We start from the raw sequence: 19,619 nt of genomic DNA, 5'->3' as shown, positions 1-19,619 counted from the left end.
GGATCATAGTCAAACAGCCAGCCAAGAATCTTATAGCACGTACTTGCATAATATTACTTTAGTATTGAGCAGGCAGACATCCTGGAGTAAGATGTTTGAAAATCTTGGCTCACTCATACAGGGATCCTGTCATAGAATCCTATGGGATACCGAGGAACCTGATTCGGTATCAAGCAGGTGGGACGCTGGAGGGCAGGTGCTTCCTGGCTGACATTTTATAGGATTTCACAGTATCTTTGATTTTTCAATGCAGCAATGCCATGAAAGTAACCAGAGGCTACATCATATTAGGCAGAGACCAGCTTAACACAGGATTCAATTCTCCACGGTGATATGCCAAAAATGCTTTGAAACCTGGTTAAATGGAACGTTCTCAGAACAGATAAACCTTATGTAATAAATTGCAAATAATCATAAACATTTTCAGGAGCAATAGTCTACATGTCAGTACAACAGCCTTATGAATCTTAAAGAATTGATACTACTTTACTGTTAGTGGACCTATAGGATCTCGATAAGACTTTAAGGGTGCGTTCACGCTTGGCATGTTTGGTTCGATTAAGGGTGTGTTCATACTTGTAGTTCGGTTCGCTTGGTTCGTTTGGTCAGATTAGCGTTCAGATTGGCATTTTTATCACTGAACCAAAAGATACCGACCCTAAAGGCATAGGAATATGTTCACAACCTGACTGGATGGCTTTTATGACATATTGCCTATTTTGTAGACGGAACTTACTGTACATCCAAAACAAGGCTGTGTGCTGGGCTAAATGCGCTTGTTGTATGTGCTTAGCCTACATATAATGGCATTTTGACCAGCTGAGATCTCGTGAAGATCTTCGTTTAAAGGGGACATACCAACCCATAAAACGTGAAATAGGACAACCCAGTAACTTTGTTTTGGTAAGCCTTTCTCTGTAAGTACGTGAAAAAACGAGCCGCTCAGATTTCTCTCCCCTATGTTACCTCTTCTATTTCTCTTCCCCTATGCCTCTTAGTGAGCGTTCACACCAGACGTAGTGGGACGCTTGAACATTTTGAGTTTACTCGCTTCATTCTCTCGTGAAATTCACTTCACAACAGACGCGAAATCGCGTCATGGGAGGGGCTTCTGCTTGTGCTCCAATCTCGTTGCAAAATGGCTGACATGGATGTAGTCCTTGTAGTCTTTCTCTCTCTCTCTCCTCACTCACTTTCTTCCAAGCAAGATCCTTATTATTCCTGTTTCTATAATAATACGAAGATGTATTGTACAGCTCCAGCTATCCACATACAGCGGCGATGATTTTGTCCTTCATTGTTGTTCGGATTTCTGCCTCCGCTCGTAATCACGTCACTACTAGAGCAAGCTCCTGATTGGTTAACACGGTGTGAATATCCGTCAAACGCCTAAAAAGCTCAATTCGCGCTGCAGAATGTCTATTCGCGTCTTTGCATTGACTTGACATGTAAATCTTTCGCTCTTAACGCTTCATTTGCGTCTGCTGTGAACGCACCATTAATCTGCAAGTTCCCACCCACAGCGCTGCAATTTTGTTTTCACAAGCAACAGCGGCAAACAAAACCCTTGTGTGTATTTGACAGTTTAAACGCAACAAATATGTGAAAGAGAAGTTACTCACGAGACTTGACGTGTGTGTGCTTCAGATAAGTGCGCTCAGAAAACGATCCATTAGAAGTTTAAACTAACATAGCTTTAAAACTTGTGGAAAAAATAAACTTTAATGATGAAAGAAGAACTGTGCTATCCGTATGAGTGATCGCGATATAGATGATAATCAAAACCAAGCAGATGTCTTGTTAGTATTGAGGCAGGAACTGTGTGGAGAGGGGGCACAGCAACTCATTTGCATTTAAAGGCACATGCACGAAAACAGGCTGTTCTTGACTGTAGTCAGAAATGGGTATTTACAATATTAATTTATAAATGATCTGTGAGGTAATTTAATTGAAACTTCAAAGACACATTCTGGGGACACCTAAGACTTAAATCAGATTTTGTAAAAATGGGCATAATAGGTTCCCTTCAAGGGTGGGATCATTTGTTAGCCTGGTTAAAACCAGACCATTCTCAGTAGTAACTGAGTTATGGTCTGGCAAAGCTTCATAGACAAATCATTTCCAAAGGGGCGTCACCAACGGGCGTCGCTCAAATGCCTCTCGGCGCAATTGGATAGACCTCAAACCAATCAGAGCGATGAGGGAGATGACGTATGCAGAGCGACGGAGAAACAGCTGAGACTATCAGCTGGCCGTTTCTCAATATGCGTTCTTGTCTGTACTTGTGTTCTCAAATAGGAAATGTCCCCGGTTTCCATTTCAGAAATCTGGTCACCTTACCTAAACCACGTATTAATGTTTAATATATCATTTTTAAAATGTAGGCCTAAACGAAAAGAGGCAGGGTGTTTTATACTTCGTTTTATTATAAATATATAAGATAATCAATGTAGGCCTAGCTACGCGTTGCCTGAACCACATTCGTGTGGTTTAATTATTAAAATTTTTTTATGAAATGAGGCAGTGGTGTTTTATGACATATTTCGTACGCCAACTTCTGACTTGCGTCCGTGACTTACCAAGTTTGACTCCGGAGAATGAACTCCCGAGGACGGGAGGACACTAGTCCGGTACTCTGCTAATGAACAAGCAGCGTTCTTGACAGTATCACACTCAGTATATATGTAGTGCAGGCAATGCATATTATCTTCAATGCATGTTTATAACAAAACGAAATATAAAAAACCCAGCCTCTTTTCGTTTACATTTAAAAAAACACACATAATATAGGCATAATATAGGCTATGATTATCACTGTAATAAATTAAATATGACACAAAACACAACCCAGTCTCTTTTTGTTAAATGTCAGTTTGTGTGATCATCAATAGCAATTATAAAAGTATAAGTAATAGGTATAAGAAGCTATACAATAAATAAAGCAATTCAGTCAAAGTCAGCGTTAGGAGACTACAACGGTAAAGTTTAATATCTTAAAAATATAAAGTTATGAAACTTCACTTTGCCCTCAGACAAAACGATCTGTCTAGGAACAAATTATAGATTAATGAGAGCAAAGATCAGCCGTTAGATCTACACAAGACGAGACGGTTTAACCACTACAGAGACATCAGAGCCAGCGGCAGACGGCAGAAGGACTGGCCGAGGAAAGGCGCCTCTCGGCGGGCTCAATAATCGATTGAGCGCCGCTGAACCACTGGAGCTCACAACTCCGAAAACGGCAGATCTAATTTAAAAAAAGGCGCTCTCTTTATAAATAAACCTCAGATTTGAGCTTTAAACGACTACATTCACGCCTGAAAAGGACTTAAAACTATATTTTGTAAAACATTAACACTACCAGAGGGCTCTCGCTAAGACCCATTCGTTTAGCCACCAAAGGGCCAAGCAGGTATCAGACTTTTGCCGAATCCAGTCGGTAAGACAGCGATAACATCTTTTTTTAGATATGAAGGCTTCGAGTGTTGTTCTTTGCTCGGGTTTTAACGAAAAGGAAAAGTTTAAATCGTTTAAATCAGACGCGATAGCTGATTCGAACGAGTGATGCTCCACAGCGGCAAATCTGCCTTCAATGTCTCTGCGCTGTCGTCATCGTCTAAAGCCCGCCCCAACGTTTCTGATTGGTGCCGCGATTTCTAGGGTTTAGAAATGGGCTTGAATGGGCTCTTTGCCAGACTACTTGCAGAGCAAATCTAAATTTGCCGGAAGTTGTCTGGGTTTTCCCAGGCTAATCATTTGTGGCATTTTTGGTTTGATTAAAACGAACCCTGGTGTTATTGCTCTGTTAGGGCGGTTCATTTGAATAGGTGTGAACGCTGCCATCTGAACCTTGATGCGCACCAAACAAGCGGACCGAGACTGCAGAAAAGGCATTTTCAAATGATATATGAACCAGAGACATATACCCTAAACAAACCAAAAGGAAGATGAGATCCTAAAAGGACAGAATGCTCACGCATATCGTTTTTGTCAAGTCATAGTTGTAAGTTTGCCCATCACAGTTCGGTAAAGGCATCAGAACCGCATCTCCTTGCAGCAGATCTTCGCTTGTGTGTGTGACGGAGGGATTCCCGCCGCTGTTTTGACACTTTTACACATTTTATAAGCTCTTCTCGAGATCTCAGCTGGTCAAAAAAACATCATATGTAGGCTATGCACATACAACTAGTGCATTTAGCCCAGCACACAGCATTGATGTTCGGTAAGTTCCGTCTCAAAATAAGCAATATAATACGACCAATCAGGTTGTGAACGTATGCCTTTCGGTATCTTTTGGTTTGGTGATAAAAAATGCCAAACGGAAAGCTAATCTGACTAGGACTAAATTATTATTTTTTTTGGTCCGGACCAAATGAAAGCGAACCGAACTACAAGTGTAAACACACCGTAAAAAACACTTTACATACGATAGGCTACTTAATAAAAGCAACAAAATCTTTGAGGCAGTAATAGATATCTGTTTGCTTTCGTATTTCATCCTTAAGTAAAAGGTATTCAGTATCAATAAATATCACTGTCTTAAGGCAAATAATTCACGGCTATAAAGAATGTAGGCTATTGCTCCCAAGCGATATGATTTCCGCGGGTTTTTTATTGTGTAGTTCAGTGACGTAATATCCGGTACAGTAAGCGGCAAGCGCCTATTCAAACCTTCAGGAGGAGGAGGAGGAGGAAGCTGAAGCTGCGTGCGGTGCATGACAACACAGTGAGTTTGACGTTTCAGCTGTCAAAAAGAAAATATATATGCGAAATGCATTGCAGCTTGCATTGGGTAACATAAGCAGGAAGTTAGCTAGAGCCAAAGCTAACTGTTGTTTGCCTCAGTTGAGCGAGTGTTTTACACTTTTGCTGGTTCCATTTCCAGAAATGCATATGTAAACATTTACTTACTGCAATGAAACGTCTATGAAGATGCATTAAATACTCTTGCAATCTCGGTAGTTCTAATATGAAGACTTTAGATTTTAATCGGAAACATATTCAAGTAATAAATGTTTACTGAAGTGCACTAAGATAAACGCGAGCGATGTTATTTCAGTTTGATGGCTTGTGTAATACCGCTACCATTGACAGTAATGGCAGCCGCTGTTCTGCATAAATGTCAATGTATAAACTCAATTACACAAAGGCCAGCAGTTATTGCAGCTAAACAACATTTGCCTCGCCACAGATTCCGAAAACATAAAGTGGACCGTATCTCTTTCTCCCCCATTGTCATTATCGTTTAGCTTGTGCCTGTATCTGTGGTAAATGTGCCCGAGGAGCTGTTTCCTCTAACATTAGCTGTGGTGATGTTGGCATTATTACTGAAGCGTTTTGTTAGCAGGAGCTCATAGGGTCACATTACCATGTTCCTGAAGCTCGCTGCTGTTTTTACACTCGAATATATCCATTTAAACACAGCACATGGCCCTGTGTGGAAGCTTTGCTTGTCCAGTCTAAGGATATTAAAGTTATGCACTGCCCATATCTGTAAATGTGGCCATTTTTTACATAAACACCATATGCTTTTTTTTTTCATTATATGTGAGCCCATTTCTGACACATAAGAAGAAATATGCTTTAGTAAATCTTAATTATGACATAAAAAGTCAAAAGCTATACATACAAAGTCATAATTATGAGATAAAACGTTGAAATTATTACATACAAATAAATAATTATGAGACCAAATACAAAATGATGTCATACTAATTCTCAGCGTATTGGTATGATAACCTCAAAGACACATGAGGTTATAATCGCATGGTTTGCCAGGTTAGTGACATCATATATTTGAATTATATGCACTTAGAAGCAAGTTCACTAATTGTCCACAACTGTATACTGAGTTATGTGAAATAATATGTGCTTATTACACACTTGTTTTATACAGTGTCCAGTGTTTTCTTACAACTATTTGTAGACTCGACTGGACCTTTATTTAAATATCCTTCATTTTCTTCTATTATTCTATTGTATTGTAATCTATTTCAGAGAAACCCACCCCTAATGAACTAGAGGTCGAAATGTTCCATTTCACTGCCACATGCGTTCTTTGTGAACAGCCGCTTAGGACTAGCGATGTGTTCTACCAGGGCCGTAACCACCATAGACATTGGACAAGTCCCCCCCAATAATTAGAAATGGCTAAAATGCAATGCATTCTTGCATTGCTTGGGTACACTTTATTACGCAGCACTCTGTATGTTAGGATGACAAAAAGGTTAAAAAGTTATATTTGTAGTCTGGTCTGCCTCAGCGGTCTAAAAGCGCTCGTCAGTGTCAAAATGATTAAGATGGCCAGTCAAATCAAAATAGGCGGGTTTTACCTTCTTTTTTGGCTCGTGCACATTCTTCACACAGACGAGCATGTCAATCTATCGCTTAATGCTGTTGAGGAGACCCTTTTCTTTCCGGTGAAATCACAAAACAAACTGCACACAAACATGTCCCTATACAATCATTGATAAACATCTTTGATTTTAATGTAGAAAAAGAAAAAACTATATGAGAGTGGATTAGAACCCAGAACCTTTAGAACGATTTACAAAAATTCTACCACGAGACCACTCGGGAATTCAAATATAAGTAGCGGATCTATGTATTTATTCACTAACGTGAAGGATGTGGGGACTAACAATATATTTGACGCAAATTAATAATAGTCCCAGTAATAATTAATAATAGTCCCTGTTTTATTTCCCAAAAAGAATTAGACAGAGAATTTCGTTCACTGTTCTGTTTCTTTATGCTTTATAAAAATAAATTGCCTTGTAGCGTGCCCTGGCACAATTGTCCAAAAAGTCGCAAAAAGCCTAAATAACTCAATAACTAAATAACTAGGGGTGTAACTGTACACAAAACTGACAGTTCAGTACGTACCTCGGTTTTGAAGTTACGGTTCGGTACGGGTTCGGTACAGCAGTTTTACAAAATTGCTTTTTATTTATTTTTATTAAACAGTGGTTTACTGGGAAAAAAAGTGTCTGTCCTTAAATTAATAAGATTTCTCACAAAAAGCGTACAAATTGCGCTGAAATGGCCAAATACACACAAATGTATGTACTAAATTACCGTCTTGACGAGTATGCATGTAAACCCCGTCGTGACTCGCGAGTGAACATTTGTGCAACTGCATGTAACCATATCCGTGTTCACTCTTAAAGTGACAGCAGTGGAATAAACTGCTGCTGTCTCTGAGTTTCTCTTTATCTTGTGTTGTTTAAATAACCTTTATGACTCTCACTGCTCTTGAATGACTCACTTTTGCAACCTTAAGTTTAAGGATTACTCTAATTTAATTTATTCAGGGAAGACCAATATTAATTTACATTTGATTTCTTATTAAATGTCTTTAGTATTTCTTAAATACTTATGTTAGACCTACCTGAAAATTTGTCTTTAAAAACAAAAATGCACTGCATGATCAAATATTTAGGTGAGATAATTATATACATTTATATGACAAGAGTCACCTAAGGGGGGATTCCCCCATTGTCAGAAATAAAATTCAGGCCCTGAATGAATGTCTGTAAAATTCCCTATAAATAATTCTACATGATAAAAAGAAGGCTTCAAATAGATCGGTATCGGTGATCGTATCGGCAGATACTGCTTCTTGTGATTGACGATCGGTGATCGGCTCCAAAAATCCTGATCGAAGCACCCTTACAAAAAGCACAACCAGTTACCAGAATTTGTTTTAATTAAGGTGAAAAATAAAAGTTTTGTGTTTAATGTATTTTTGTTGATGTTGAAATGGATTTTAAAACATATGGTATCGGAAAAAGTATCGTTAGGAACCTGTATCGAAACTGAGGTATCGAAATTGGCTCTGGATTGAAAGATTTTGAACTAGATTTGAAGATTGAAGACACCCCGTCCGCGCGCAGCCCAAATTTTGAAAACGCGCAGACGGTCTGCGTGCAACAGCGCATGCGCCAGCAGTACAGAAGAGTCCACTAGGTGGCAATACGCACAGTATTGAGCACAGTGTTCAGCCGTCGAAGAAGAGTGTGCAAAGACCGGTTTAAAAACAACACGCTTGAAAAAAAAGAGAGAATTTTTGTTTCTTCAGTGTTTCTTCCAAACTATGTTGCAATGGTGGATGCACTACAGTTCTTCTCCGATCATGCCCAGCAAATGTCCCTTTGATGACAGGACTCAGTGCTGCCCTCCGATGTCTGGTAGAGCATAGACACTTTTTTACTGCGCATGTGTGGAACGCGATCATCCACGCGCATCCGTTGTGTAGTATACTTTGAAAGATGCGCGGACAGGGCTGCGCGCGTGCCGCGTCCGGGCGCGCTAAGTGAAGTATACCCGGGCCTTTAAAGAGCATCAAAACGGCATTTATTGTTTGAATTTCGTGATGAAATGGACTGAATACTTAATATGTTTATGTCGGAACTCGGATTGAAGTGTGTTCCATGCTTAAAACAAGCCGACTGTTAAAGATTGCATTCAGAAACCGAATGAACGGCGTCAGAACCGCCGTCTCCTTAGAGCAGATCTTTGTTTGTGTGTGCGACAGAAGAATTCCTGCGTTTTTAAATTTTTTTTTAAATTTTTCTCAGCTGGTCAAAATACCACCATATTAGAGTGCGGATTGGGCCGCATTTTTCTGTCCGAGCCCGGCCCATGTCCGACAGAGCAGTAACCGAACCCGACCCGAGCCCGACAGGCATTAAGATATTTATGTCCGAGCCCGAATAAATTGTTTTTTTCTCATACTAATGACACATGTACGTTTGTTAATGTAGAAAGCCCGCTTTTATTAAGCAACTGTAGGAAGGCATTCTGAAATGATTACAGATGAGCGCATCAGCGCGCAGACGGGGAAACAAATACACATGTTAACACGGGGCCAAATCAAATAGCCAAATTAAATTAAATGAACAAAGGTCTACCAAAAATGGCCCAAGCTAACAAAACAAAACATTAACGTAACACAAATGCAGCTTATTGAAATGAAAATCACTCTTGCCAATGCCATTTTTCTCGAAAACTGTATAGCTACTAAACTGCAACATGGGATCTATTTGCATAATCCATCCATCAAAGTTTAGGCTAATCCAGGTTTTTATGCCGAAAAAGGATTACATCAACTGTGGATGGCTTCAAGGCTGTCCTGCTCGATGGTCCTGCCAGCAGCGCTGAAGTTGCGCTGCCAGTCACATGTAGTTGTAATTTATTTTAATCACAAAAACATACCTTTGCATCAAGTTAAACAGGCCCATTGGCTACCTACATAATTAGCTGTTTTAAATTTCAAATGTTCAAGGCCCAACCCTACCCAAACATTAGTTCTAAATATCTGTCCGAACCCGACCCGGCCCAGCCCGTCGGGCTCGGGTCGGGTATCTATCCTCTACACCATATGTAGACAACAAGCCCAGTTAGCCCAGCACAGCATTGTTTAGATGTTCGGTAAGTTCCATATCAAATATACAAATATCAAATCTGTCCAATCAGGTTGTGACCTTATCCTTATTCGTTATGCTTTGTATCTTTAGGTTCGGTGTTAAAAATGTATAAATGTATAATTTTCTTTTTTGGTCCGGACCAAATGAAACAAGAGAACTGAACTACAAGTGTGAACACTCTAATTTGGTTGTTCTTGGCCAGACTTCAACAGAAATCATTAGAACTGTGTAGTTTCAATAAAACCTTTCAAATTCTTCCAGCAAAAAAAACCCTGCAAACAGGATTTTTCTACTGTTGTCCATTAAGCATGTTCAGATTGTTCAGGATGCAACTGGTTGTGTGTTGCTGTGATGTTTGTAGTGTAAAATGGTTTATTTACTTTGAATCCTAATGTGTTTTGAGGTTGTGATTTTGGAAAAGGCAGAAAAAAATAAATGTGCTGTCTGGGTTAATTAATTCTTGTTTGGAGTTGAGAGATCCCTTCAGGAATTAATTAGACACACAATGTATTGATTTTTTCCCTGTCTTTTCCTGAATTCTGTGCTTTTAACACTAAAGCCTAATTCACTTTGTGCAGGCTTAGTTCCTTTCCGTTCCACTTCGGAGGTTTCAATTTCCTTTTTGGAGTGCCTGGGAGAAATGCGTAGGAATATTCATAAGAGCTAACAACATCACTACGGTTCATCCGATGCCCTGTGTAATGATGTCTTCCGTACGTTGTCTGGGGGCGAATAGCACAACTGGATCAAAATGTGCAGTGCAATATGTCTGTGTTGCCAAGACATCTAAATAAGGTTTTTTCAGGGACAGGTTTGAAACCGGGAACGTTACTTGAGTCACCATTTATTGTCACGCTTCTTTAGTCCTGAATGGTCCCTGAAAAGGAGACACATGACAGTGTTAATTTCAACCTTTTTAAGCAACTCTAAGAATCAGTCAATGTGCTTTCAGTGAAGTGTAAATTGTTAGATTTATCGGCTTTTCAATCCAATGAGAGGTTGTGTCAGAGGTGGACTTTCTGTTCACCCGTGAGCTTCATTTTGGGTCTATTTAAAAAAAGAACACTCTTCAAGGTCAGTGAAGATGGAGAGTTGGAGAAACTCTTACCCACAAGCCCACTCAGTTTAACACACTCTCACCCAGGGGCCTCTAACTCAAATTAACATGGGGCCACTAGTCAGGTGGTGTTTTCAACAGATTCATCCAAATCGAGTCCCGAATTACTCGGTGTTGCCAAGAGAGTTGAGGCTTAGCAGACAGGTTTGAAGTCCATTGGTTCCACTTCCAGCTTGCTCTGCTGCTCTTTATGTCCTGTTCAGAGGTGAAAAAATGTGTTCTGACATGTGATTTAGGTTGTAATCGCACTCTGCAATGCATTGTGAAACCAGAAAATGGTCACAATCCAATCCGTTTTGATTGATTTATACTTACAGAAAATGCTAAAGACATAAATCTTGCATGATGATCAATTATTCAATTCCGTAATCAAAGCATTGAACTTTTATCATTACATCAATACATTTTTACACCTCTAAAAACACTCCGGTTTTATGATTTGATTGAATTGGAGCCCCTGGATGTGCATCCAGCAGATGTTGTTTACGAGGGGTCGAGACTCGAGACTCCACCGCGCTCAAGGGCTGTAAAGGCCAGAAGGTCTGTAAAAGATCAAGACCCTCGATGGAACGCTCTCTCCCAGATGTTCATGTCTTCAAGAAGCTCATCGAGAGAATGAAACTTAATTTCGCCTGGATGGGCTGTTGTACACGTTCATGTTTCAATGGAACCTCTTGAGATGTTTTTCACGTCAGGTTTGCTTCCACTGATTGAAGGCGAGCTGCACCGGTAGTCTTTTCAGAATTAATTAGTATAATTTGTGAGCCACGCCATTTTCTCAAGATGCGTTTAGGTAGATGTTTATCAGTTCAAACGCTTGGACGCGCACGTGCACATGCAATTCTTCATTCTCAATTATTCAAACGTCTATTTTTGTGGCGTGGCGCCACATGGGCTTAATTGTTTGTGAGAGGTTTGCCATGTGACTTTGGCACAGTGTGTTGCTTTAGTTCTGATGACGACATTTTTCTTTTTGTTACAGCTATTATCAGACAGACATGCCAGTAGAAAAAGTCAATGATTCATCTGACCTAGACGCCAAGGTCCCTGCTCATCTCCAGCGCACATCTATAACAAGCCTCACAATGACATCTGAACCCTCGCACAGATGTGTTAAGGTTTGATGCAGCTCTTTCAGTGGCTGAAAGCTTTCTCTCTTTTTTTTCAAAACTTAGTATTACTGATTTTCTGCACCTACTGTTTAAAAAAAAGCAATGTGTGCATTCATTTTCATTAGAGCAAGACATTTGTACTTTTAATTCATGTTGATTTATGACTGATGACAATGCATATTATTATTATATTGTATGCAGTTATATAACTTATTATGAGGAAATTATTTTAATGATGGTGTTGTTTATGCTTTTTGACACAATAACGATCACAAATGATCATTTAGATTACAACTATAAAAATTAATTATAATCCTTAAAGCATTCATTTGTTATTAGTATTACTATTATTTTTTTTAAATATATATATTTTTACTAATAACAATAACAATTTGTTATAAAGCATTTACCTATAGCTAAAAATTATTATATTAAAAATTATTTCCTCATTCGACTCATATAATATAACTGCATGTTATATTATATGAGTTGCATGAGGAAATAATTTTTAATGTTAAAATATTAAGCTTTTTGACACAATGACTAAATGATCATTAGATTGCAACTATAAAAACATAAAACATAAAAATGTATTATCCTTAAAACAATAATTTATTACTATTATTATTTTTAAACATAACTCTTTTTACTAACATCAATAACAATTTGTTATTAGGCATTTAACAATAACAATATTATGTGCAGTCAGGGCTTGACATTAACACCCGCCAAATGCGGGTAGATTTCAGCTGTGGCGGGTAAGGTAGCCACTCCCACTCAGAGTCCTGCACGGGTCAGATTTTGTAAACCCGTACCCGCAGTGCTTAAAACCGCATCCGACCCGTTTTCCGACAACAGCACTAAATAAAATCCGCACCCAACCCGCTTAAAATAGAACAGGGTACCCGCGGGATCTTAAAAAGCCTTAAATGTCTTTATCAATCAATGTCTAATCAACATTTTAAGGCCTTAAAAAGTCTTAAATTCGCTGAGGTATTGAGTTCTAAGTCTTAAATAATTTTAAACGGGTCTTAATTTTCCTACGTCCATGTAACGCTACCTCTTGCTCATTGAAATGCTCCTGCAGCGTTTTAGAGAGAGAGAGAGTGAATGTGTGTGTGTGTGTGTGTGTGTGTGTGTGTGTGTGTGTGTGTGTTGTAGTTCATTAGGGTTACAATTGTTTATGTAATTTGCTTCTTTGTTCTTTTATATAGCCTATCAAAAATAACTTGTATATCAAATGTCTCATATTATCATATTGCCCACCTGCACACCAGCTGATATACACTGTAGTCTTGATTTGGGTGGTCACTCTGCACTGAAAGTTTGAAAGGGTTTTAAATCTTCTAAATCAAGTAAAATGACTCGAAAATCAAGTAATTTAAGCATGCCAAAATCAACTTTAATCATATAAAATGTAATTTCCAAGCAGTAAAATTGTGGCCAGTGAAAATGCTGAGTGGCTAGTAACTTTTGAAAACCACTTGCCACAGTGGCTGGTGAGCAAAAAAAGTTATTAGATTACATACATATATAAAAACAGAATATTATACTTTCATTATCATTATTATAGTATGTATATATTATTATTGTATATATTATGTATGTATTATTAACTATGTATACAAGAATGAATATTTGTTTTTTGTTTTTAAATATAATATATTAATAAAAATAATTTGCCATGTTGTTTTGAGGTCTAAATAGTCACAAATGTAGTACATATATTAAAATAAAATTTCAACTGTTTTGGGCACAGTCAAATTTTTAGGCGGCATATATGTTTTTGAGAATTGATGAATAGCTGTTATTTAAAAAGTTAAATAATTATCAAATAAAAGATGCATTTCCTGTAAATACTGTTGTTTGGTGATATTCCTTATAGACCCTCCAAATGGTGCCATAAAACTGTTGTGAATATCAGTAAAAAATGCTGGTTAAACCAGTTATTGAACTGCCTCTATTTACTGTCATATTTTGATGATCTGCCAATGTTTACATGTGCAAATGCTTTTACACAAACTACTAGTACATCATACTTTTCACAAAGCTTATCAAGTCTCATAGATCTTTAATTGATATGTAACAGCTTAACGTAAAAATTTAGAATTTTCTTTGATGTGCATTTGCTTTAAGATTATATGGTGAGGAAGTGGCTTAAATACTTCATAGCTATTACTATTCACTTCTTTAAAGTGCTTATAGGAGTTATTTCCTCTGAATAGGCTAGAGTGGTTCACAAAGGTCCTGTGATATCCTGCGCACAGAAAGATGGCGTCGAAATGCTTAGAGCTGAGATCAGAGGTGAGTTTCCCCATTTGAATTTAAATTCAAAGACAAAGATCATGAACAAGCCTAAGATGTATCAAGCTGATCTGTTTTGTCAGCAGCTACACTCAATCTGTCTGGCATTCACACCTCGCATCCTGTTTAAAGCAGCTCTGGCGCTTTGGGATTTGTATAGAAAAATCTGCCGTCCAGACTGCACGGCTTTGCTCCATTAAAATGTTAACTAATATACCGCCACTGGTTTTTATGCTGTAATGTATCTAGAAAAAAGAGGCACAATATGAGGCCAACTTGATTGCCTGGAGTGGCTTCTTCAAAGCATGCTTCAGACTCACTCATGTCTATGATTTTTAGCTCTCAACCCCACAGTCTTGAAATGAAAGCATAGCCGGCCTCACTCAGTCCTTGCTGTTTTCTCTCTCTCTTTCTCAGAGGAGGACCTCGCTCCGAGTACCACTGAACATACATCAATCAACGTCATTTTCTTTGGCACATTGGCCAAGGACTTCTCCCAGTCTGTCAGACAAGGGGTAGGCTTCTTTAAAACTTTAAAATATTCATATGAGTATTTGGAAAATATATGTATATGTACATATTTGTCAGGGCGCCAGGCTATAAAGAGGAAGGAGGAGGTGGTCTGGGTGATATAGCTAAAGTAGATCTTGATGTTTTTCATCTCAGTGTTTGTGTATTTTCTCTATAATGGCTCACTTGGGTTTTTTATTCCAGTATTTTGACCAAACAGATATTATAGCCAAAGGATTCAAAATGTTTAATGGAAGAAAAATATCGAGGCATGTTCCCATGCTGTTTTTCATAAAATTGTCATTTATATGCACCAGTAAAACTTTTCATATATACATGTCAGTATTTATCTATAAATGTTGAGCATTTTAATACATTACGAATGCCACACAAATATTCATACTAAAAAAACAGTTGATCGACTAAGAAAATAATTGAATAATTTGATTATGGATTAATCGTTTGTGCACTGAAACATCTGCATTTTAACATTACTCAATAATGCATTTCTATGGACAAAAAAAAAGCATCAGAAAAATAGCAGAGGACACTTTCTCAAGAGCTTTCAATTTGTTCTTAATAATGATCTGATTAATCTGAAAAACAGATTTATCAATAATCAAAATAATTGATAGTTGCACCCCTAATCAGGGGTGTCGGACAGGGGGTAATAGTGGAACTACATATTGAACTAGGAACAAAGATATATTGATAATCCATAATATTATCATGACAACATTACATGTGTATAATAACATGCTCTCAGTAGGAACCAAAATTTGCAAGATTCAATTTTCCATATGTACAAATGAAAAAAGAATTCTTTATTTGCCTCACACCATGTGCCCTCTCATGTTAGCGATCTCCAAATGGAAAGTGGTTTGGTCTTGTAGCCCGGCATTGTTGGTCAAATCCAGCATGTGGCGTGGAAAGGAGTTGCACACTGCAAAACATGACGTCTAAATCTGGCTTTCAAAAAGAAAGAAGGAAAGAAAGCTGCATGAGAGCAGACAACTTCTGTTTATTTATTTTTTTAAAGAATGGCGAGCCTTGTGAGAAAAAAGCATAACTGTTCTTATCCCTTTACCTCAGTGTAGTAGTTTTGTCAAAAATACCGGTACTTTGGTTCAAAGTGGATACTGTACAAATGTGACTATACCAGTCTTTTTCTGGTGGTACTTATTTGTTTTTGTGTTTTTATACCAAGCACTGACCTAATGAGATATTCACTGATACGGTATTACCTGCATTCAAGCTGTGAAGAGATCATTTATTGGATTCACTCCTGTGGATTTTCACTCCTGAAACTGCATTTTGTGTTAGCAGCATGCAACTTTTGTGTCAGCAACACAACTTTATTGAAATGGTAAATGGGATAAAGCTTGCAAAGTGCAATCCCTTTTTAATCCCTGAAGCTGCCAATCACTTAATTTTTAGTTCTGAACTCTTGCGAAAACTCATGTTATAATTAAAGAACCACAATGAATCTCTTATTTACATTGTGCCTAGACTTTCATTGGTTATATTGAAAGGATTTGCAAGCGTTTAGATCTCAGTGAGCTCGCCCTGAACAAAAAAAAAAACTGGAGGATGGGATCCTGTCTAACTTAAACAGCTCTGATTGGCCGCTGCCTTCACATACTCAACAGACTTCTCTGTAATTGGCTACAATAGTGTTGTCACGATACTGGAATTTCTAACTTCGATACGATACCTAAAAAAGTATCGATATTCGATACCACGGGGTAAAACGCTGCATATACTGTCAAATAGATATTTTTAATATTCTTTTTTTGTCCGTCTATTGAAAGTCTAGGCAATTAAACATTTCTTCTGAAGAGATAACTTTATATGATAAAGCTTTTAAGCTTTTTCTCATATATAAACGTTGATCAATTACCATTACAATTATCTCACAAATATTTGCTAACTAATTGTGTTGCAATAGCTTGCATACAGCACAAGGAAGCTTGATTTCAAATTGAATTTAAAAAGACTAGTAAACAGTAATAAAATAAGAACAAATAAACAAATTACAAACAATAGCACAAATAAATACAATAGAATAAAGATACAAATTATATAGACTGCTTTATTTTTTCAGTTAGGTCTACCAGTATTCAGGTAAAAAACTGAATTAAAAAAAAAGTAATCAAATTTAAAGGGTTAGTTCACCCAAAAATGAAAATTCTGTCATTAATTACTTACCCTCATGTCGTTCGACACCCGTAAGACCTCCGTTCATCTTCGGAACACAAATGAAGATATTTTAGTTGAAATCTGATGGCTCTGAAAGGCCTCCATTGGCACAATGCACGGTTCACTCTCAAGACCCATAAAGACGTCGTTACAAAGTCCATCTCATTACATATAAAGTTATTTTACATATAAAATAACAATGGTTAATCTTCATTGTAAAAAATGAAATACAGATTAATCCATTAAAGTTACACAAGTTAATCCGTCAAGAGTAGTAAGTGATTGTTTGTCTTTTTGTAGTTTGAATAATAAAAAACTGCTGTCCCTTTAAAACCTGACGCACGCGCATGGATCCCAAACACTGTTCTTGCTACACATTCTTCCTGAACTGGTTACGATTGTGTTTACGTTAATACTCACCAAGATGGGCATTGAGAATTTTTTTTTGTGTATTTGACCATTAATAAGCTGGAAAAAGGAGCTAATTTTTGAACGTGTGCGTGCGCTTCAGATGCGAGCGCGAAATCTGCGGGAATTTGTAAAATGAACATTGTGCAATCCCACGCGAAATTCAGACCGGTCACAACAATACTAACACGCTGTCATGAAGAAAAATCGAGCTGAACACGCGTTCGCCGTGTTCAGAGGGTTAACCGGACTGAATGAGGGGAGGCGGGTGCGTGTCAACTCGATGTCGGTCGGAGAGGAGAGTAGAATGATGCTGGTATCGATACTGTAGAAAATTAGTATCGGATCTTTCAGATATTTCAGTATCGATACATATTGAAATATCCATATTTTTGACAACACTAAGCTACAATGTTCAACACTTGGCGTGGTTTGGTGAGGGGCCCACTCCTTGGTTCTGTGACCGGGACCCAACATTTGGTGCTACGCCCCTGCCCTAGTGATTTAAAAATCTGCACTTTGACACTGTGTTTTTTTCCAAGTGTGGTCTGGGAATAGGAGATTTTGTCCTAACAAGTGGGAACTGTGACAATTGATGCTTGACAAGACATTTTGTCAGTTGTTTGGTTTCTATTTTTGTCACATCACGTTGAGTAGCCCTGCCCACAGTAAAATGATGTTGGTCTAGAATCTTGAAGTCTTGTCATGTTACGCCTGGTTAACCCTTAAACAGGCACGACTGGAAAATGATTTTCAGTCCAGTTTACCTTGAAACACCATTCATTGTCAATACTGTGGATGATCCTTTTTTTAATACCCTAAACAAGCAACGTCAACTGGGAGTTACATACTTTTCAAAATGTGGTAAATAACAGCGTAAGCAACATATAACTTAGTTTTCTTTTTCAACATCTTAAGACAATATTCACAATTGATATTAGCAGTTGCTTTGCGTTTTTTTTTCTGAAAAAAAGTCAGACTAATATATATTTACTTATCACAAAATCTGAATGTCCTGCACCATGATGGGTTTAGGTCAGGCTGACTAATTGATCACAGAAAACATGTGACCAGCATACTCAAGACAGAGCAGGCTATGATAAATGATAAAAGGATTTGATGCAAACATCTTTCTTATGCCCCAAACAAGACACTAAAGAGTATGTAACTCGTGGTTCACGTTGCATGTTTTAGGGTTAAGATATAATGTAAGGTCACAGGTTTTTGTATTTAAGGGCTGTAGTTAAGAACAACTACAATTGTGCACTTGAGCAAATCACCAGAAGCATCTTCTAAATGAATAACCAGGTATTTTATGGTAAAAATATGAAATGTTCTCACATTAAAACGTGAACTAACGTGAGTTAACAAGCTGTGTCATATCTATGCGGCAAATATTTCTGCCTGAGTCCACTTGCTTTGAAAACAGGTCATCTGATGTAACCTCATTTGTGTGAAGATGGTTTAAGAGGGTGAAAAGCGCTGCAGTTGCATAGCCAGTATTTTTCTGCCTTTCTCCTCCAGCAACACAATGGTCACAGCTCAGATCAGCTCCCCACTGACAGACAATGGCTTTGATAGAGAAAATCGGCCTTGAGAGACGTGCCTTCAGTCAGAACTCTGCCGTTTACTCCCCAAGGATCCTCCTTTGTGGCACCCTCAAAATGATCTGTTACTTACTGGAAAAAAACATGCCGTCACACTCATATTTCCAGGAATGGTCTGAGCTTTGTCTCTGAATCTTCCTATTCTCGGAGTTGGAGGTCGAACATGGTGATCTGCAATGGTTGTAGTCTAAACTTGTTGTATGACAGCAACAAAAAAAGTTATTTTTTATGAAGAGCATTGTAGAAAACAAGTTTTTGACAAACAACCTCCACTTTTCTTTGTTGTTGCCAGGAGCTTTTTGGACGACAGATTATAAAACTGCCATTTGGCATGGGTAACGGCGATTCTTAAAACAGTGGCACAAGATAAAGCTTTGAATTGATGAGCTATCATGATACTTGGCAGCTTCTATATAATGATAGAGCTAAACATTATCGGTGTAATCTTTGAATACCTGTGAGCAACACTGCATGAAAAGTGGGATTTTCGACCCCGTAAACGCCTGTATACTCCTGGAAATCTCCCTAATTTTCGGCAGTTTTCGACAATTTAGAGGCAGCGAACGTCGCGTTCGTCTGTTCCACAAATTGTCGTAAACGAACCATGACGTAGGTGGAGAGCCCCCCGCTGAGAGACCGCGCGGAGGTGCGACGCCTCTAATTTGCATATGAATAGCAGCGAAACCAGAGAGTCAACGGCCAGACTTGAATTTACTCACTCACTATTGGCTGAAGCCACTACATTTAAAAAAGAAGAATCCCTCGTGATTGGTTGGCAGATCACTGCAAACCAATCATTATTGGTCCCCCTGGCTCATTATAAATGTAAACCCCAATAATAATAATAAATATATAATTTATGTTGTAATAATTTGTTTCATATTAATGTTATTGTGCTATGAAGTATTCATACCATCAAGGAATATATGGGAAA

At 38.1% G+C, this 19,619-nt stretch overlaps 1 protein-coding gene across 2 annotated transcripts in view; it reads left to right on the top strand.

Moving 5' to 3' along the window:
- The first annotated feature begins 4,625 nt into the window (after positions 1-4,625).
- pot1 (protection of telomeres 1 homolog) overlaps positions 4,626-19,619 on the top strand; it is a 58,110-nt gene continuing 43,116 nt past the window's right edge. Inside the window, exons 1-4 of one of the 2 annotated variants that reach the window (XM_079808968.1) lie at positions 4,626-4,726; positions 11,528-11,663; positions 13,883-13,961; positions 14,379-14,476. In XM_079808968.1, coding sequence (XP_079665094.1) covers positions 4,716-4,726; positions 11,528-11,663; positions 13,883-13,961; positions 14,379-14,476 — 324 coding nt within the window. In that variant the 5' untranslated portion in view covers positions 4,626-4,715. The remainder of the gene's footprint in view (positions 4,727-11,527; positions 11,664-13,882; positions 13,962-14,378; positions 14,477-19,619) is intronic. The other variant, XM_079808969.1, reaches the window with a different exon arrangement.

Source organism: Gobio gobio (genome assembly GCF_949357685.1).
Source record: "Gobio gobio genome assembly, chromosome: 25".
NCBI lineage: Eukaryota > Metazoa > Chordata > Actinopteri > Cypriniformes > Gobionidae > Gobio > Gobio gobio.
This window is presented reverse-complemented; position numbering and strand designations above follow the sequence as displayed.